Here is a 21,551-nt window from a genome sequence, read left to right as displayed (position 1 = left end):
TCATCCGAAAAAACACTTCTCCTCATGTGCAACACTTCCCCTTCTGGCGTCAGGGCCGTCCTCGCACACCGGATGCCCGATGGGTCAGAGCAACCAACAGTTTCCGCGTTATGCACCCTCACCGACACCGAGCAGAACTATGCCCAGATTGAAAAGGAGGGCCTAGCTGTCGTATTTAGCATGCAAAAGTTCCACCAGTATGCCTAGGGCCACGCATTCACAGTCTATACAGACCATAAGCTTCTGCTCAAACTGTTCAAAGAGGATTAGGTGATTCCCCCGATCGCATCGCCATGGTCCAGCAGTGGGAATTACTCCAAACGGTATACACCGCCCAGGCACGCGGATCCCGCATGCCGACGCATTGAGCTGCCTGCCCCTCTCCACGAGGCCACTGGCATCCACCTCGGCCGCAGAAGTGATAGCGGCCCAGCACTGGTCACGGCAGCTCGCATCAAACATTGGACCCAAACATACCCGCAGTTATCCTGGGTCCGGCACTAAGAACATAAAACATATAGTGCAAAAGGAGGCCATTCGGCCCATCGAATCTACACCGACCCACTTAAGCCCGCACTTCCACCCTATCCCCGTAATACAATAACCCCTCCTAATCTTTTTAGACACTAAGGGCAATTTAGCATGGCCAATCCACATAACCTGCCCGTCTTTGGACTGTGGGAGGAAACCGGAGCACCCGGAGGAAACCCACACAGATACAGGGAGAACGTGCAGACTCCGCACAGACAGTGACCCAGTGGGGAATCGAACCTGGAACCCTGGCACTGTGAAGCCACAGTGCTATCCACTTGTGCTACCGTGCTGCCCAAATGGTCCAGTACAGGGACCCACAGAGCCCTGCCAGACGATCTGCGTACGTATACTACGGAGCTCCCAGAACTGAGCCTGGAGGACAATCTTTTATTGTGGGGGATACGGATGGTGGTCCCAGAACAGTTATGCGCCTTTACTACAAGACCTCCACAATGGACACCCAGGTGTATCCAAGACGAATATGCTTTCCCGCAGCTACGTATGGTGGCCCGGGATAGACTTGGACATCAAGAAGGTGGCCCAGCACTGCGCCCCTTGCCAGGAAAACCAGAAGGCCCCACCTGCTGCTCCGATGCACCCTTGAGTGTGGCCTGGAAAACCTTCACCCTTCGTCCACATAGACTTTGCCGGCCCGTTCCAGGGTGTGACATTTCTCATCATGGTGGACATCCAAAGGCAGCACAGTGGTGCAGTGGCTAGTACTGCTGCCTCACGGCGCCAAGGTCCCAGGTTCGATCCTGGCTCTGGGTCACTGTCCGTGTGGAGTTTGCACATTCTCCCCGTGTTTGCGTGGGTTACGCCCCCTCAACCCAAAGATGTGCAGGGTAGGTGGATTGGCCACGTTAAATTGCCCCTTAATTGGAAAAAATGAATTGGGTACTCTAAATTTATTTTTAAAACAAATTTTTTTTAAATGGTGGCCATCCACTCAAAGTGGATCGAGGTCCACAAGGTGAGGCACTTATTCAGTATACATGGGATACCCAAAGTGTTGGTGTCTGATAATGGCACGGGAGTTCGAGTCGTTCTGGCCTTGAATGGAATCCCACACTGCGGACTGCCCCATATCACCCGTGTCACGATAGAGGGATATTAGAAATATGGGTTCAGAAATGGGGGTCCAAAAGTGAAGCAGACGATCTAAAGATAAGCAGAATGGAAAATGCTAGTAGCAGGGACAAAGGGATACACCCATACCTAGCTGAGTCACAGGCACCCATTCAAACCTAACCTCGTTAGGGAATGCATAATGTGATTCAAGACACATTGTTCTTCTGGACATTCCTGCAGAACCAGACATCCTCCCATTAACAGATTTTGAGGACATAATGGACAATCTAGTTGCATATGAATCACCTACCGCTGGCCTTTTGTGTAGGTGGGAATGGGCTATCAGCCAAAGAATGAGAATTGATTCAGGTTTGACCACCTCAGAAGAGAATCTTTGTTTGGTGGGCTGGGCGGAACTTCGAGAGAGAAATCTTTTGGGGAACAAAGACAGGCAGAGAAGCAGGTGGGGATCCGGGGAAGAGGTCATGACAAAGAGCCACAGAAGGAAGTCATGAACATGCGGTCGTAAAACAGTGACAGAGAAGCATGTTTCCAGACCAGAAGAGCAGCTAGTCTGGTCAGGAAACCTGCACGTTTAAAGATACAAGCAGCCATGGAACAGATCATGGGACAAACCAGAGAGAGAGAAAGCTTTGACAAAGGATTCTGAAAGAGATGCCCCTAACAGAAGGCAGATAATAATGATAATAATTATTATTACTGCTTTCCAAATCAAAGTGCTGCCTTTGCCTGGATGAATAAGTGGAATAAGAGCTGAGTGTAAGGCCAAGTGTGCTTAATGAGAATTTGTGTTAAAGTTAAACTGTACATAACTGTCCATCTGTTAGTGTTGGAACTGTGAAGTTTGAACGTTAAATAATGTTTTCTTTTCTTTTGTTTTAATAAAGTTTTCTTTATAGAAATAACAAGGCCTAATTTTGTATATTATCACTCCTGGAATGAAACTGTCTTTGCTGCACAGTCTTAAAACTTAAAAATCTTTACGCGCCTCGTTCAGTATCTTAATCTTTGTTGAGGTCTGACTAGGCCTCAAATGGGTTGCCCGAATGGGCAGTCCAAACCTTAGAATGGGCCATGAAAAAGCTGACCACCGGATCTTGGGAGATGTGGCTGGCACAGTTCCTTTTCAGTTACCGAACATAGAATCATAGAATTTACAGTGCAGAAGGAGGCCATTCGGCCCATCGAGTCTGCACCGGCTCTTGGAAAGAGCACCCTACCCAAGGTCTACACCTCCACCCTATCCCCATAACCCAGTAACCCCACCCAACACTAAGGGCAATTTTGGACACTATGGGCAATTTAGCATGGCCAATCCACCTAACCCGCACATCTTTGGACTGTGGGAGGAAACCGGAGCACCCGGAGGAAACCCACGCACACACGGGGAGGATGTGCAGACTCCGCACAGACAGTGACCCAAGCCGGAATCGAACCTGAGACCCTGGAGCTGTGAAGCATTTGTGCTATCCACAATGCTACCGTGCTGCCACATAGAGTGCAGAAGGAGGCCATTCGGCCCATCGAGTCTGCACCGACCCGCCTAAGCCCTCACTTCCAACCTATCCCCGTAACCCAATAACCACTCCTAACCTTCACTAAGGGCAAATTATCATGGCCAATGCACCTAACCTGCACGTCTTTGGATTGTGGGAGGAAATCGGAGGAAACCCACGCAAACACGGGGAGAACGTGCAGATTCCGCACAGACAGTGACCCAGTGGAGAATCGAACCTGGGACCCTGGCGCTGTGAAGCCGTAGTGCTATCCACTTGTGCTACCGTGCTGCCCTGGGATAAACGTGTTGCTTGACATAGATCCTGACAGTGACAGGACCGCTCTGAGACGGACACTGGTCAGCGCACGCAGTTGTGCGACTTCAAGTCAGGATCACTGTTTGGAATTTTGAAGCCGGCACCACATGGATCTCGGACATGGTGCTCAGGGCAACAGGTCCGATTTCCTATTCTGTCCGGGCACAAAGACATGAAGCCAGCCGCCACCTGGACCACATCTGCCACAACACCCAGGAACCTCTGGAGCAGGCTCAGAATGCACCAGTCCAGGACCCCACGAGAAAACGAGCGCAGGTGAAGGATAGGAACAAAAAACTAGTTGCACCAGATGAGATCAATGAGGCTTTTGAGACTTTCTATCGAGAACTGTATACCTCCGAGCCCCTGGGGGGGACGGGGGGGGGGGACTGGAAGGTGAGGTGGTTCCTCGACGGGCTGGACTTATCAGTCGTGGGGAGGAAAAGAGATAGGGCCTGGAAGCACCATTAGAACTGGGGGAGGTCATGGAGAATATTAACTCCATGAAGTTGGGGAAGGCTCCGGGTCCGGACAGATTCCTGGTGGACTTCTATAAAAGATTTGCGGGAGATGTTCAACTCGCTATCAAGAGGGACCCTGCCATCCATGCTGGCACTGGTCTCGATATCACTGATCCCTAAAAAGGACAAAGACCCGATGGAGTGCGGGTCTTACAGACCCATCCCGCTCCTAAACATTGACGCTGAAGTTCTGGCTAAGGCCCTGGCAAGGCGACTGGAGAGTTGCATGCCAGAGGTCGTCGCAGAGGTTCAGACGGGGTTTGTTAAGGGCAGACAACTAACAGTGAACATCAGGCGCCTGCTGAAAGTGATCATGACCCCGCCCGGGGAAGAGACAACAGAGGTGATCATCCCCCTAGATGCAGAGAAGGCCTTCGACCGGGTCAAATGAAGGTATCTCAGAGGTACTGGAACAGTTTGGGTTTGGGCCAGGGTTTACCTCGTGGATGAAACTACTGTACAGTGCTCCCATGGTGAGCTTACGGACTAACACCACCAGCTCTGGATACAGTCCGCTGTACAGACGCACAAGGCAGGGATATCCATTCTCCCCACTACTATTTGCCCTGACAATCGATCTACTGGTTATTGCTCTCTGATCAGCAAAGGGTTGGAGAGACATTCAAAGGTAAAACAAAGAGCATAGAGTCTCACTCTACCCAGTGTCACATTTGGGGCGGGCGGGGTGGGGGGGGGGGGGGGGGGGGGTAATGTCATCAATGAACACACGATGAGTGGTGAACTTAACTGAGGCTTTAATAAACTAAACAGAAAGCCTCCTGGCCTCGGATCCTGAACTGAGACAGCGGTGGAGACTAACCACCTTTATACCAAGCCCGAAGGGAGGCGGAGCCAGCAGGCAGTGGTTTACCACATTACATATAATACAGTGGCAGTTTACCACAATACATATAATATATACTACAGTGGTTCGGAGCCAGCAGGGACAAGCCCAGGCGTGTAACAATACAACAATACAGTGGTTTACCACATTCACCCCCTGTTAAAAATAACAGTCCAACGGGGGTGAAGTGGACTTAAAGATCAAGTCTGTCGGGGGCCTTGACCTTCCGCCGTGATCGCCTCAGTCCCGGCTGTGGTGTGGGCACCGGTGTCGAGACCTGTGCATCCGGGAGCGTGTCGTCCTCTTCTTCACCCAGTAGTTGAGTCGGTGGAGGGGAGGGCAGTGTGTGGGCGGGGGTGGTGGTGGTGGCTGCCGGTGGGCCTGCGGGTGCCAGGTCTTGAAGTAGCTGGGTAGCGGTGGAGGGAGACGGTGTAGGATCGGGGGTGGTGGTGATGGTCGCTGGGGAACCTGCAGGCGCCAAATCCCGGAGGGAGACTGTGTCCTGCCGCCCATCATGATGTGCCACGTAGGCATATTGTGGATTGGCATGGAGGAGCATGACCTTCTCGACGAGGGGATCTGATTTGTGGTTCCTCGCATGCTTCTGGAGGAGGATGGGCCCTGGGACTGTCAGCCAGGACGGGAGCTAGACCCCAGAGGTGGACTTCCTGGGGAAGGCAAATATACGTTCGTGAGGGGTCTCATTGGTGGCAGTGCACAGGAGCGACCGGATGGAGTGGAGCACATCGGAGAGGACCTCCTGCCAGCGGGAGACTGGGAGACTTCTAGACCGTAGGGCCAGGCGGATGGCCTTCCAGACCGTCGCGTTCTCCCTCTCTACCTGTCCGTTGCCCTGGGGGTTGTAGCTGGTCGTCCTGCTGGAGGTGATGCCCTTGCTGAGCAAGAACTGACGCAACTCGTCGCTCATGAAGGAGGAACCCCGATCGGTATGGATGTAGGTGGGGAACCCAAACAAGGTGAAAAGACTGTGCAGGGCCTTGATGACATTGGCAGACGTCATGTCAGGGCATGGGATGGCAAAGGGGAATCTTGAGTATTCGTCAACAATGTTGAGGAAATACACGTTACCGTCAGTGGAGGGGAGGGGTGCTTTGAAATCGATGCTGAGTCGCTCAAAGGGGCGAGAGGCCTTTACCAGATGAGGCTCTGTCTGGCTGATAGAAGTGCGGTTTGCACTCCGCGCAGACCTGGCAGTCCCTGATCACGGTCCTGACCTCCTTGATGGAGTAAGGCAGGGTGCGAGCCTTGATAAAGTGAAAAAAACGGGTGACCCCGGGTGACAGAGGTCACTGTGGAGTGCCCGAAGTCCGTCTACTTGTGCACTGGCACATGTACCGCGGGATAGGGCATCTGGGGGCTCATTGAGCTTCCCGGGTCGATACAAGATACCGTTGTAGGTGGAGAGCTCGATCCTCCACCTCAGAATCTTGTCGTTCTTGATTTTGCCCCACTGTGTATTGTTAAACATGAAGGCAACCGACCATTGGTCAGTGAGGAGAGTGAATCGCCTGCCGGCCAGGTAATGCCTCCAATGTCGCACAGCTTCAACAATGGCTTGGGCTTCCTTTTCGGTGGCGGCATGGAGGGTACGGGAGCAGAAAGCCATAGACCTGCCCGCCTGGTTGAGGGTAGCGGCCAGAGCAAAGTCCGACGCATTGCTCTCCACCTGGAACGGAATGGACTCGTCCACAGCGTGCATCGCGGCTTTGGCAATATCTGCCTTGATGCGGTTGAAAGCCAGGCGGGCCTCAGCCATCAGAGGAAAAGTGGTGGATTTAATAAGTGGAAGGGCCTTGTTCGCATAATTGGGGACCCACTGGGCATAGTAAGAGAAGAACGGGCAGCACGGTGGCGCAGTGGGTTAGCACTGTGGCCTCACGGCGCCGAGGTTCGATCCCGGCTCTGGGTCACTGTCTGTGTGGAGTTTGCACATTCTCCCCGTGTTTGCGTGGGTTTTGCCCCAACAACCCAAAAATGTGCAAGGTTGGTGGGTTGGCCAAGCTAAATTGCCCCTTAATTGGAAAAACTGATTGGGTACTCTAAATTTATATTAAAAAAAATAGTAAGTGAAGAACCCCAGGCATCTCTTCAGGGCCTTGGGGCAGTGGGGGAGGGAGAGTTCCCGGAGAGGGCGCATGCGGTCGGGGTCGGGCCCTAGGACTCCGTTTTCCACAACGTAGCCGAGAATGGCTAGGCGGGTTGTGCGGAAAACGCATTTTTCCTTGTTGTAAGTGAGGTTCAGGAGTTTAACGGAGTGGAGGAAGTGCCAGAGGTTTTCGTCGTGGTCCTGCTGGTCATGGCCGCAGATGGTGACATTATCTAAGTACGGGAACGTGGCCCGCAGCGCGTACTGATCAACCATTCGGTCCATTTCTCGCTGGGAGACCGAGACCCTATTGGTGACGCCGAAGGGAACCCTGAGGAAGTGATAGATGCGACCATCTGCCTCGAAGGCAGTGTATTGGCGGTCCTCCGGGCGGATAGGGAGCTGGTGGTGCGCGGACTTCAAGTCAACTGTTGAGAAGACTCGAAACTGCGCAATCTGGTTGACCATGTCAGATATGCGGGGGAGGGGGTACGCATCGAACTGCATGTACAGGTTAATGGTCTGACTGTAGTCGATGACCATCCGGTGCTTCTCCCCAGTCTTGACGGCCACCACTTGGGCTCTCCAGGGGCTGGTACTAGCCTCAATGATCCCCTCTCATAGGAGTCGCTGGACCTCCGACCTGATAAAGGCCCTGTCCCGGGCACTGTATCGTCTGCTCCTAGTAGCGACGGGTTTACAGTCCAGGGTGAGGTTAGCGAAGAACGAGGGTGGGGCGACCTTAAGGGTCGCGAGGAGTGGGGGGGCAGGGGTCCACCGAACTTTAAAGTAAGGCTTTGGAGGTGGCACTGGAAGTCGAGCCGCAGTAATAGGGCAGCGCAGAGATGGGGAAGGACATAGAGTTTGAAGTTAGCGTACTCTACGCCTTGTACAGTAAGGGTCGCAACACAGTACCCACAGATTTCTACCGAATGTGATCCGGAAGCCAGGGAGATTTTCTGGGTCACGGGTAAAATTGGGATGGAGCAGCGTTTTACCGTATCTGGGTGTATGAAGCTGTCTGTGCCCCTGGAGTCGAAAAGCCAGGCTGTCTCGTGCCCGGATGGTTGATCCGGATGGTCATCATAGATTTTGTGAGGTGATGAGGCCGGGACTGGCCGAGGGTGATGGAGGCGAGCTTCGGAAGGTGATGGGTAGGCTGATCGGAGGAAGCGGCGGCCAGCGTACGACTGGGTGAGCAGGGCTCCCGGGAGGCTGCGGAGTGGTCTCAAGATGGCGGCCCCCATGGGTCGCACGTGGCAGGTGGAGTACAAGATGCCGTTAAAGATGGCGGCCCCCATGCATCGCATGTGGTGGGCGAGATCGAAGATGGCGGTGAAGATGGCGCGCCCGCGGGTTGCACATAGCGGGTGGCGTGGCAGCGGGGGGCGGCCCCGACAGGCAGCAGGCAGCACTGCTGGGCCTAGAAGCTTTAGGGAGAGATCGGGCCGGGCAGGCTTTCGCAAAGTGGCCCTTCCTCCCACACCCGTTGCAAGTCGCGTTCTGTGCAGGGTAGCGTTGTCTGGGATGATTCCCCTGGCCGGAAAAGTAGCACTTCAGGCTTCCGGCATTGCCGGGCTGCTGCACGGCACAGGCTTGCGCTGCACTTGGGTCGGATGGTGGCGGAGCCCACGAGGTCCACGAGGGTGCCGCGCTGTCGGAGGTGTAGGCCTCCATGTTCTGGTAGGCCACCTCCAGCGAGTTTGAGAGCTGCACGGTCTCTGGGAGGCCGAGTGTACCCCCTTCCAACAATCGCTGGCGGACGTAGCTCGATTTCATGCCCAAGACATAAGCGTCCCTGATCAACAGCTCCGCTGTTGGGTAGCCGATACCGCCTGGCAATCACAGTTGCGGATGAGTACCCGCAAGGCACGCAGGAATTCTGCTAGTGATTCCCCAGGGCATTGTCCTCTCATGGCGAGAAGGTGCCTAGCATGCATCTCGTTTACAGACTTTACATATTGTCCCTTCAGCAGCATTATCGCCTCCATATATGAGGGGGCATCCCTGATGAGAAGAAATTCTTGCGGGCTTACCCATGTGTTGAGGATCTGCTTCTTTCGGAGGTTGGTGAAGTCTTCGGTGGAGGATCCGAGGTACGCTTCGAAGCAGCTTAGCCAGTGCTCGAATGCTGCAGTGGCGTCGGCTGCCTGTGGGTCCAGCTCCAGACGATCAGGCTTGAGCGATGAATTCATCTTAGTAATTTAGTTTATTACATTGATATGCCATCAATGAACACATGACGAGTGGTGAACGTAACTGAGGCTTTAATAAACTAAACAGAATGCCTCCTGGCCTCGGATCCCGAACTGAGGCAGAAGCGGAGACTAGCCACCTTTATACCGAACCCGAGGGGAGGCGGAGCCAGCAGGCAGAGGTTTACCATACTACATATAAAACAGTGGCAGTTTACCACAATACACATAATATATACTACAGTGGTTCGGAGCCAGCAGGGACAAGCCCAGGCATGTAACAATACAACAGTACAAAAGAATACAGTGGTTTGCCACAGGGCAAAGGGGGGGGGGGGGGCCTGCATAGCTGGAATTAATCATGTCGTTTGTGGGGGGTGGGGATCAGGTGCTACAAAGAAGGAGAAACATGGGGGGCTTAGCCCTCCCGAACCTGCAATTCTACCACTGGGTTGCTACCACAGCAAGGGGATGGGGATGGGCGAAGGAATCGGGGACAGGAATGGGTTAAGATGGAGGAGGGTTCCTATACGAGAACATCCCTTCGAGTAATGGACATGGTCGCAATTCCATCCCCAGCCAGATACTGAAAATGCCCAGTGGTGGCGAGGCTGAGGACGTGGAACCAACTGCGGCACAACTTTGGTCTGACCGCAATGTCCACCGTGGCTCCCATCTGCAAAAAACATAAATTCATCCCCAAGATGATGGATGCCTCCTTCAACAGGTGGGGACAGGCCGAAGAGACACTGGGGGTCGGGGACCTTTATGTAGATGACAGAATAGCGACCCAGGGGGAATTCATGGACAAACTCCAACTCGCGAAAGATACAGACAAATCAGAAACTTCCTCTGAAAAGAGACGATGACGTTCCCCCAGATACCAGGACACTCACTACTGGACAGACTTCTGACCATGGCGAACTGGGGAACGGCAACTGCACGGACATGTTATGATTGATACTGGAAGGAGTGGTACATACACCCTTTAATGATACACAAGAGGATTGGGAGGAGGAACATGGTATTGAGATAGGGGAGGTCTCTGGATCGAAGTACTGCACAGAGCAATCCCCACTTCCACATGCGCAAGGCTGAGCCTAACACACCTAAAGGTAGTGCACTTAAGCAGAACAGGAATGAGCGGGTGCTTCCCGGAGATAAAGGGCAAATGCAAATGCTGTCAAGGAGGCCTGGCCAACCACACCCAGATGTTCTGGTCTTGCCTCAGGCTTGTCAGGTACTGGACAATCTCCTTTGAGGCCATGTCCAAGGTTATGGGGCTGAGGGTGGAGCCATGCCCACTAGTGTCAGTCTTCGGAGTATCGGAGCAGCCAGAGCTCTTTATTTTATTCTTTAAAAATAAATTTAGAGTACCCAATTCATTTTTTCCAATTAAGGGGCAATTTCAGTTACCTCTCTGTCTGTAGTATGGCATGACCTTTGATTAGTTTGGATGTTGTTGACTGATGTTATGCAGCAGCATTCATCAGTTGTTTGACTGGTTACATGCCGAATTAGAATGGTGTTCAATATGTTTTAACGAAGCAAGTCTTGTGACAGACACTTTTCTCTCTCGCCAATTCTCTCCTCTTTGGAAGACCTTCTGCTTCGACAGTGTACCCACGCTTGCCCAACACATGGTATGGCCACAATGGGAAATCCCATTGGCTGGCTGCCAGTTCTTTATAGGTTGAAGTGAAAAAGTCCTTTAATTTCTTTTTGTGTGGCCGTATATGTGTGGTAATTTAATGGGGTTGACTTGTTCTTGGGCTGCAGAGGAACTTTCTGTTGTGCGATTGCGCAGCTTATAAGGAACATTGGTTGAGGAGGGAGTGTCCGATAGTGTTTGATGAGGAATGGTCTAATAATGGGGGCAGGAGCAGATGGATCACAGTGGGGTAGTGTTACTGGGTACGTTGTTAAGGTGGAGGAAGCTCCATGTGGTCCACAAGCAGTGCTGTAAAGGCATTTGCCATATGGATTTGTCAGATTTCCTGGGACTTGCAATTTAAAAGTAGAATGACTGTAAAATGAAAGCAGGTGGCCTCATTATAATAATGAATCGACCAACTCATTTCCCGTGAATGAATTGTTCACCCGCTCTTCTTCCCATTTTCATTAATAACAAAAAACGTAACTTGTATCTATATACCACATTTATCATAGTTAAGTGTGTCAAAGGGCTTCCCAGGAGTCCTATAAAAGTAAATTTGACTCTGCGCCTCACATGAAGGTATTAGGTTAGATGATCAACATTGGTCAAAGAGGTAAGTTTTTAAAGAGAGCCTGAAAGGAGCAAAGAGAGGTTGAGAAGTTAGATGTTTACCAAATAAATTCCAGAGCTTAAGGCCTGGTTTCTGAGGGCACAGCCGCCAATGCTGGAGAAATTAAAATTTGGGATGTTCAAGACCATGGAGGGATTTGAAAACAATGGTAAGAATTTAAACATTGAAGTGTTGATTAACTGAGAGTTAATGCACGTCAGCAAGCATCGGGGTGATAAGTGAATGGGATTGATGTGAGTTAGGACATTGGCAGCAAAGCTGAGTTCAAGTTTGCTGCACCCCTAGCCAAGCTGTTCCGGTACAGCCACATCACTGTTATCTACCCAGCAAAGTAGAAAATTGCCCTAGGTATGCCTGTACATAAAAAGCAGGTCAAGTCCAAGTCGACCAATTACCCCCACATCAGTCTACAGTTGACCGTCTGCAAAGTGATGGAAGAGGTCATCAACTGTACTGTTAAGCAACACTTGCTCACTAATAACCTGCTCATTGATCCTCAGTTTGGATTCTGCCAGGACCACTCAGGTCCTGACCTCATTACAGCCTTGGTTCAGCCTTGGACAAAAGAGTTGAATGCCAGAGATAGTAACATCCCAGGATATCTATATTGTGGGGGATCACTATTGCCCAGTAACTGAACTGGACCAGCCATTTAAATACTATGGTTATAAGAGCTGGTTAGATGTTAGGAATTCTTCAGCGAGCAACTCAATTATCATTGAATTTACCGTGCAGAAGGAGGCCATTCGGCCCATTGAGTCTGCACCGGCTCTTGGAAAGAGCATCCCAGTTAAGCCCATGCCTCCACCCATGTCCCCGTAACCCAGTAACCTCATCTAACATCCCTTTCAACAGCATTGTGGGTGTACCTACACCACATGGACTGCAGCAGTTCAAGAAGGCAGCTCACAGCTTCTTTGAGCGCTTTTAGGAATGGGCAATAAATGGTGGCCTAGTCAGCAATGCCCACATCCCGTGAAAGAACAAAAAACATTCTGGACACTACACTTGAGGCAACATCTTAGAAAGGGTGTGGCGGGGATTTACTAGAATCAGGCATAAAAGACTTCCGTTATGTAGACAGACGAAATAAACTGGATGAAAGCAAATTACTCTGGATGCTGGAATCTGAAACAGAAAATACTGGACAATCTCAGTAGGTCTCACGGCATCTTTGGAGAGAGAGAACGGAGGTAACGTCATACTATTGTGGGGGTGGGGTGGGGCCGTGGAGCCATGGGGCTGGATAGAGGGCCAGCGATGTGTGGAATTGACAAAGATGTTGTGGACAAAAAGAGAAAGGGAATGGAAATGGTGGTGATCATGGCTAAGAAGGGTGCTTAAGGGCACATTAATAGATAAAATTGTGTTAATAGCAGAACAAAGGTAAGCAGTGTGTCAAAGGACAACTGGGAACAGGTGGCCCTAGTGGGGTGGGATGGGGGAGAAGGGGAGACAATGGTGAGGGAAGAAAGATTGGTGGAAGAAATGAGAGAAACTGGGAGTGTAAGGCAGATGCGATAGAGGGTTTTGATAGAGTAAATAAATGTATGCGGTAGCAGAATGGGTAGTAACCAAAGATAGGGATTTATTGGCAAAAGAAATTCATAGCACTGCATGTGATCTATGACACTGAAACTGGTCAATTGCCCCACACAGCCTATGGCGGTATTTAACCTCCCATCTCTTCTCAACTTTGGAACCATCTGTTCCATTTTCCCTCATATGTTTGTCCAGTTTCCCCTGAAATTACTGTTCACTTCAAACACTCCCGGCGTTGTGAATTCCTCATTCGTAACACTCTCTGCATGAAGAGCCCAGCTCTAATTTTAAGATTGCTCCCTTTTTGTTCTGCATTCCCTTACCCAAGGAACAGCGTGCACCTATCTATATTATCAAATCTATTCATCATTTTAAATACCTCGAATGAGATCACTCTTTAATCTTCTGAACTCAAGAGATACAACCTGTATCATGGTGACCAAAGGAAAGAAAACATTTATGTTATGAGCATGATCAGGAATGCACTGCCGAACAGGGTAGTGGAAGCAGATTCAGTAATAGCTTTCAAAAGGAATTGGATAAATGCTTGAAGTGGAAAAATTCACAGGGCTATGGTGAAAGAGAAAGGGAGAGGCAATCTGGTTAATCTTTTTCAAAGCAACAAGCCAGTGGAGGCATGATAGATGGAATGGCCTTCTGGTGTTCTATATAATCCTACGATTCCATAAGAGTTAAACATGCAACCCCAAACAATGAGATTGAAAAACAATAAATGTATGTATGTCCCTGATTTGTTATGTTGTAGGTGTAACATAAGCGGTTCCTTGTGGTGCACTTGACAAAGGAAGGTTCAGACGTGGAGATAACTTCAAAACGTTTATTAAACTATTTACACTTCTATTACTTGGGTTCAATACTACTGCTAATCCTACTATAGCTACCCAGACTGACTAACCAGCTGCTGCAATCCACGTGGTGGGTGTAATATTGAATCAACTCGGTGTCTGTTCGCACTGACTGTCTCCACTGGAAAGAGGCAGATCATGTGTGTGGTGTCCTTTATATATGGGTTGGTGTAATGCCCCCCTGTGGTCGTGTCACCTCCTTGTGTATTGTGAATGTCCATTGGTCGCGTCCTATCTAACTTATCTATTGGTTTAGTGTGTGAGTGTGATGTTTCTGGTGCTCCCTCTAGTGTCTCGTTAGCCTACATGCATTTACATTGATGCACATCACCACAGTCCCCATCTTCAGTATGACCTTAGGGAACATATGGCTGGATATAATGGAGGCTGGGCGCAGTCCCTGGTATAGATTCAAAAACAGCTTTGTCCTCGCCGTTACCAACTCCTAAACGACCCTCTTATGGACTGAGCTGATTAATACTACACTCCTGTATGCTTCACCCGATGCCAGTGTTTATGTATTTACATTGTGTATCTTGTGTTGTCCTATTATGTGTTTTCTTCTTATTTTCTTTTCTTTTCATGTACTTAATGATCTGTTTGAGTTGCTCGAAGAAAAATACTTTTCACTGTACCTCGGTACACGTGACAATAAACAAATCCATCCAAATGTCAGGCCTGTACCCACCTCTGCTTGGGGGGCTTAATTAATTATTAATCAAATGGCCAGCAGCTGTTAAGGCCTAGTAGCGCCATTGGGAACAGTGATCAATGCTGACACAGCATCCAGTCCCCAATAGGGATTGTCAGTGAAGCCGGATACAAAATTAAGCAAAGTGGGGAGAGGGTGCAGGGTGGCTTGCTGTCAGGCCTCGATGAGGGGGGTGGATTGGTGGGAGGGACAGGTTACAGAGTGAAGGGAGGGAAACATGGGATTGGGAAGACCTTGCGGGAAACTTAGGATTTCCAATGGAGACAGGGAGGCAGCTGCAAGCAGTGAAATCTGCTAGGTTGTAGACCTGGCATGATTCTTCTCTGCAAGTTAAACCCCAGTGGCAGTTGGGGATGTCCCTGAAGTGGCCATTTATTGGCCACTTAAGGGCCTCAATTGGTCCAAAAGTAAGTGGGTCCCCCATACCTACCTCTTCACTGGTAAAATGATGGCGGGGTCTGTGGGTAGGTGGCGGGAATGGAGCCCATGACATGGTGCCCAATTTTAAGGGTCCTCCCCCAAGCTGTCCCCAGGTGGCTATAAACTTTAGTAAAGAGAAATATTGAAGTCATAGACAAAAACGTTTGTGCTTTCAGTGCTGTTATCAAATTTAAAAAAGGATGGCCTCCATCCTCTGTGTGGAATTTTAGGAACCTACTGAAAGTAAGAAACAGTTAAGAAACATATTTTAAAAATCAGAGATGAATATTTTTGTCACAGATTTTCACGCTGCTACCAATCTAAGTCGGGTGTTTCTCAGAAAGCCATTTTATGGCTTCATTCCATTAATATCACAAAAAAAATCAGTTCCATTTTATAAAATTGCCTCCAAAACGATTCTAATTAAAAATAACAACAAAGGTGTATATAAAGTAAAACTATTCGGCATTCTTTGCATCTTCCTTCATGTATGAGCATGAGATCTTATCATTTTCCTATGGTTTAGTTGAGTATCACAATGTTTATTTGTTGAATATGATCATAAGATTGCTGATCTAGAGGTTATGTTGACATGACCTAATTTTCCATTTTTCATTCCAATCTGGAGGAAAGTAGTTAAAAGTCAAAATTTGAAATTAGCTTATTCGCATTGCTCTCGTTTATTACATTAGAAAGCTACATACATTTAAATACTTCTGAAATGCAGTGGTGTACATTTTTAAAATATAAAGTTAGAGTACCCAATTATTTTTTTTTCCAATTAAGAGGCAATTTAGCATGGCCAATCCACCTAACCGGCACATCTTTGGGTTGTGGGGGTGAAACCCACGCAGACATGGGGTGAATGTGCAAACTCCATACAGACATTGACCCAGGGACGGGATTCCAACCCGGATCCTCAGCGCCGAAGTCCCATTGCTAACCACTGTGCCACATGCCACCCTGCAGTTGTGTACATAAATAGCAGAAGCTCTTCAGTACCAGTAATACTTCCTAAAATTTGCTTTAGCCGCTGCATTGACCCTAACTCAATGCCAGATACTTTACTTACCTACTCTCTGCTCATCTCCATGAAAATGGTCACTAGTTAGCACCTCACCACGTCCCACCAGTTAGTCAATTTTTTCAAAACTGTCATTGGAGTGCACTGGGCCACCAGGAGAACTTGCCAACTACAAATCATCTGCAAAAAGTAGCATCATGGGCGGGGTTCTCCGTTGCCTGACCGCTTAATCGGGAACGGCGATCGGGCGGAGAATATCTCCCGACGGCGAAATCGCGGCAGGCACCGGTTTGGCGCCATATCACGATGCTTGACCCCTCCAAATCGGCGTCATTGCGACGTGTGCAGTTGCGACCGCGTTCGCATCTCATTATCGGGCCCACCCACGATGCTCCGCCTCCGATGGGCCGCGTTCCCAACGGCATGGGAACCTGGCGTGGTGGTCGTGGAGAGGGGGCATACGGACAGTGTATGGCAGGTTTAGACTTTTTCCTTAAATTCGTAATTTCCACGAGTCATGTTTCATTAACTTTGATGACAAAAATTGCTTCTGAATCAAAGCTTTAAATGTGCTGCTGTCTCAGTGAAACACAGATTTGTCCCACTCCTGCTCCTTCCACCAGTGAAGAGGATTGGTGCTGGGTTTGAGGACTTGACTTCCAGAATCAGGGTTCTGTGGTGCTCAGGTGCAGAGGCTTTCCACTTCCAAGAAATCTTAGGCCAAAGTTTCTAGAATGGAACATGCAATCACAACCTTCTGACTCAGAGGCATGTGTGATATCGCTGATTTATGTAGATGTTAGTGAGGCAATAGCTGGACCAAGCTCAAGGTGATGCACACATCTGTGAAACTTATTCTTACTGTATTTTGGTTCATACGGTGGCTAATACCTATTACAAAAGACCGCAGAAGATGAGTGACTCCTTGATTGCTCCTATACTTATGATCTATAATCTAATCAAGGTGAACATAAAATAGGGTTTTGGTATGCCAAGCTTCTATAAAAATGAGAAACACTCTCGATTACAAAATGTTGGTATTGTATGTTGTTGGGCTATTTGCGGAAGAATGGTGATAATCAATGGCCTTTCACATAACCTGTTTGTTATCATCCAGTCACATAGAGTGTAAACCTGGATGTGGTTGTTTGCATTCCATAGTTTAGGTGTCTAATACTGCTAACAACTCTTGATTATCAAGTTAGAATTATTCAGTCAATCAGAGCAAATACCTGCATAAAGAAAATACATTTAATTAGTTTCCATCAGGCTTTTCTAAGTATAGAGAGGAACTCTCCTTTTATGGTTTAGTTACTTTTCATTCTGTACTTTTAAACCATGTGGTTCAGAAAGGTCCCAGGAATTATCTGTGCTAAATTAACGCTAATTAACACTAATTGAAGCACTCCAATTGGCCTTAACACCCACAGTTAGCTAGGGATAGAGTAGGCAAAGGTTTCCATGACTGATCACCATCCAATGGCCGCTGCATTTGCTTATTATTTTCTGTTGTGTGGAAATAGTCTTTCAAGTTCCTCAAGTCAGCCTACCTGAAGATTTCTTTGCCATCATAATTCTGTCCAAGTGTAATAAAAATACTGGGTTATTGGTAAGGTGAAGTAAGTATGAAATAGACTATTTCTGTCTTACCTGCTTAACCCCCCATTTCTGACTGAAGAGCACAGGCTGAACATTACATCTAAGAGCCCGCACAGAAGTTTCCTGCTGGTCCAGCTACTTACATTGATTTTCTACCAGTTTTACACCAATATCAGAATCAACTCGGAAATTTCTCTCCCTCCACAGTGTTACCACACTTGTTTAAAAGTCCCATTTAAATCACATTGAGGAAATTCCAGGTCTGTGTTTAGGTTTATAAATTAAGAATGGTCATTTGTATGAGGGACTGAAGAGAGATCAGCACCTGTGAAACTGGTTCCTGAAAAGTTATTGCCTTCTGCTGAAAATTGGGAGAAATTTACAGGATGGGAACTTAAAGTGGAATTTATAGTCTATTTCACTGTTTTTTTTAGACTAGCTGCATTTATCTACATATTCTGTACATTTATCTACATTGTCTGTTCTCTACGCAGGATGGCACTGCTCCATACAGTTCAAGATATGTAGGCTCTATGGTGGCAGATGTTCATCGTACATTGAAGTATGGAGGAATCTTCATGTATCCTGCCAACAAGAAAAGCCCAAAAGGAAAAGTATGTTTTCACCTGCTGTAATTGCATGTTCTCATGTCTCTGCTTTATTTGACTTGTAAACACGTTGCAATTATTGGATCATAAGTAAGCAGAAATCTGCTGTTTGAGTGGTAAAGGGCGTCAAGTTGATAAATGCAATGTGAGGTGTTACTGAGGCTCAGGAATTAGGAAGATCATTTCAATTATTGGTCTGTGCTGAGTTATTTGACCTTAAGCAGGCCGTCATCATCAAGTAAGCTATCAGAAGCAGGATTCCTGGCTGAAATTTCCCCTTTATAACCAGGATAACTGTGCCAATTATACTAACACTGCTGTTGCCTGTCAGGGATAAACCACCTCAGCACAGACCACGAACCAGCGTGCTTTCTGGTCTGTGTGGTTCCTTACGCATCAGATGGCGTGTTCACCCATTCAGTCGCTGGAGCAGCTAATGGTTTTATTATGCTGTTTGTTGTTATAATTCTCATCATAGTAATTTATTCCAAACCTTATTCAAATTGCCAATGGCAACCCTCATTTTGTTGGCAGATCCACTTCATAAACTAGTGTCACTGCAACCATTGCTCCAGTAACGGAGAACTACCTCTGGAAGCAGCAATGGAGGAAATACTGTGATTGCAAGTCAGTTGTTACCATTGTTAATGCGGAGCCACTTCAACCTTTTTTTTTAAAATATAAATTTAGAGTACCCAATTATTATTTTTTCACCCAATTAAGGGGCAATTTAACATGGGCAATCCACCTAACCTGCACATCTCTGGGTTGTGGGGTTGAAACCCACGCAGACACGGGGAGAATGTGCAAACTCCACACGGACAGTGACCCAGGGCCGAGATTCGAACCCGGGTCCTCAGCGCAGTAGTCCCAGTACTAACCACTGTACCGTGTGCCACCCTGGAGCCACTTCAACCTGCCACTGATAGTAGCTCTGGCCCTATCTTGCTGCTGTATTAAAAGTGAGGTGGATACGCAACACAAGGACGCCAAGAACAACTAGAGAAGGTGGTTTTCCTGAGGTTTCTGTGGAGACAGCATTACAAGAAAAATGTCAAGGTAGCACTTTCTGCTGCTGAAGTTACAAATTTGAATCAATAATATTGTGGTGTTTTCACCCCCACAACCCAAAGATGTGCAGGTTAGGTGGATTGGCCATGCTAAATTGCCCCTTAATTGGAAAAAAAAAATTGGATACTCTTAAAAAAAATGTTTTAAATTAAAAAATTGTGGTGCTACTGTCAAAGACAAAGGGCGCGATCTACCCAAATGGGGTCAGAGTCCCTTAGCGCGAGACTAGTCGGGTGTTTCCCAGCATTCGTAATGCCGAGAAACACCCCGCTACCTATCTCCCACCCAGATAGATTGGGGGCCTCAGCAGGGAACTCCCCGACGAGGCCGCACTAGCCCCATTTTATGCACAGAGGAGCTCCACTCACTGGAGGTCCTCAGTGTAGCGAGAGATCAGGATGCCATTTTTATATTGGGTCCCGATCTCTCGAGCCCCAGGACCCCCCAAGCCCCAGGGCCTCCTTGCATCCCCCAGAGCAACCCCCGGCCCGATCACTGCTATACAAAAAATGCCAGCCTGGAACTGCCAGGGTGTCCGTGTTTCACTGCCAGGGGCATGGTCAGGTGCCCAGGTGCATTGTCAGCTGGCAGGGGCACAGCCAGAGTGCCCAGGTGACACCAGCAGTGCCAGGGTATCATCCTGCCCAGAAGGCATGCACCTGGGGGTCTTTTAATTCCCTGGTAGACCCCCACGAGTGCCATTCCGTCTGGGAACCAGCATTGAATGGCACTCGTCCAAGGTCTCCAAGGCAAGGGAGTTAGATCCCACGCCTTGGGTAGATCTCGGGAACGCATATTCGATTGATTTGAGCTTCTCACTCTAATATGCAGATTTGCCAGGAAGTGATTCTGCTCACATTGGGCAATGTCTTGTGATATCGCATGAGATCTCGTGAGGCATGGCCAGCCGGGTAGATCCCGGAAGTGGGATCTCCTGGCATCTGCAGGTCGCGTTGCACCGCGTTGCTTTTCAGGCGCAACAACGACCGGTAGATCGCACCCAAAGTTGTGATGTAAATATACATAGTTTTATTGTTAGGTAAAGGGTATCAAGAAATACTGAACCAAGATTAGTAAATGAAATTGATGTATAGACATGTCTTATTCTAATTGAATGACAGAGTGGCATGCTACCACTTATCTGGAGGAACCTGTCCCTCATATTATCTACTGGTCAACCTGAATGACGTGCCTCCAGCTTGCAGCTAGTTACCACAAATATTGATGTCAGTGTTCTGGTAAATATTTTAATAATTATTTGAACTATATTGTTTTTTAACCACAGCTTCGTCTTCTGTATGAGTGCAACCCAATGGCCTTCATAATGGAACAGGCTGGTGGAAAAGCCACTACAGGAACCCAGCCAATACTTGATGTGAAACCAGAATCCATTCATCAACGGGTTCCACTCATTATGGGATCACCTGATGATGTTGAAGAATACCTTTCCTTTGTAAAGAAACATCAAGCTAGTGCGTGAAGTTTTAAACCCCCATAACTTGCCAAACTTGAAGCAATATCATTTGAAGCAATATTAACGGATAGGTGTATTAGATTTAAATAAAGAGGACTCTGTTCAGTACAAGATCGTAAACTGTATGAGCAACCCATTTGAAGTAGATATCACTACATTATCATTCTTGTTTGATTAGATTCTACATTTTGTTTTCTTAATTCTCAGTTTCCTGAAATTATTGTTTTCTAGTGATTCATATGAAAATAGAAAATTAGAAAATCATCAGGTATTTGCTTCTAAAGTTATTTTACCATGCATGTGTTTAGTAAACAGAGTTAAAAATTACATTAATATCCTTTTTAATAGTGACAAGTGTTTTAACAAACTGGGGATTGAAAGTGGTCTCCAATAGTCAGGCAAAACTGCAAAACCAAGTTTACTTCAAAGGAGAGAAATATCGTGGAGAATGTAAAGCCAGCTACCAATTCTGTTTCGTGTTTCCGTCAAAGACCAATTTCACCCTTGTAGTTATTCAAGTTAGAACTGTACCATTTCAAAAAACAAATACAAAATCTTTACAAGTAACAGAGCAATTTAAGAGCCTCTCCACATTTCACTTAAAATTATCCTCACAGTCCATTAAAACACAAATACATGGTGAATTGCATGAATAAATTGTCCCCTAGAGTATTTAATAAAGTAAGTTATTTCACAATAAACTTGGTTTAAACTGCTGCAACAGTTTATACTTTTCCTGCATAACTCTGAGGCAATTTACATCCACGATTTAGATGAGGGGAGTGAAGGCATGATAGCTAAATTTGTAGACGACACAAAGATAGGTGGGAAAGTATGTTG

General features: G+C 47.9%; 1 protein-coding gene across 1 annotated transcript in view; it reads left to right on the top strand.

The window, feature by feature from the left end:
• The window catches only part of LOC140429559 (fructose-1,6-bisphosphatase isozyme 2-like), an 80,633-nt gene extending 59,658 nt beyond the window's left edge, over positions 1-20,975 (top strand). Inside the window, exons 6-7 of the mRNA XM_072516720.1 lie at positions 18,053-18,172; positions 20,523-20,975. Coding sequence (XP_072372821.1) covers positions 18,053-18,172; positions 20,523-20,717 — 315 coding nt within the window. The 3' untranslated portion in view covers positions 20,718-20,975. The remainder of the gene's footprint in view (positions 1-18,052; positions 18,173-20,522) is intronic.
• Positions 20,976-21,551: the final 576 nt, after the last annotated feature.

The sequence above is a fragment of the Scyliorhinus torazame genome, chromosome 9 (genome assembly GCF_047496885.1).
Source record: "Scyliorhinus torazame isolate Kashiwa2021f chromosome 9, sScyTor2.1, whole genome shotgun sequence".
Taxonomy (NCBI): Eukaryota; Metazoa; Chordata; class Chondrichthyes; order Carcharhiniformes; family Scyliorhinidae; genus Scyliorhinus; species Scyliorhinus torazame.
Note: the sequence above shows the minus strand (reverse complement) of the source record. Positions and strands in the feature narration are given on the sequence as shown.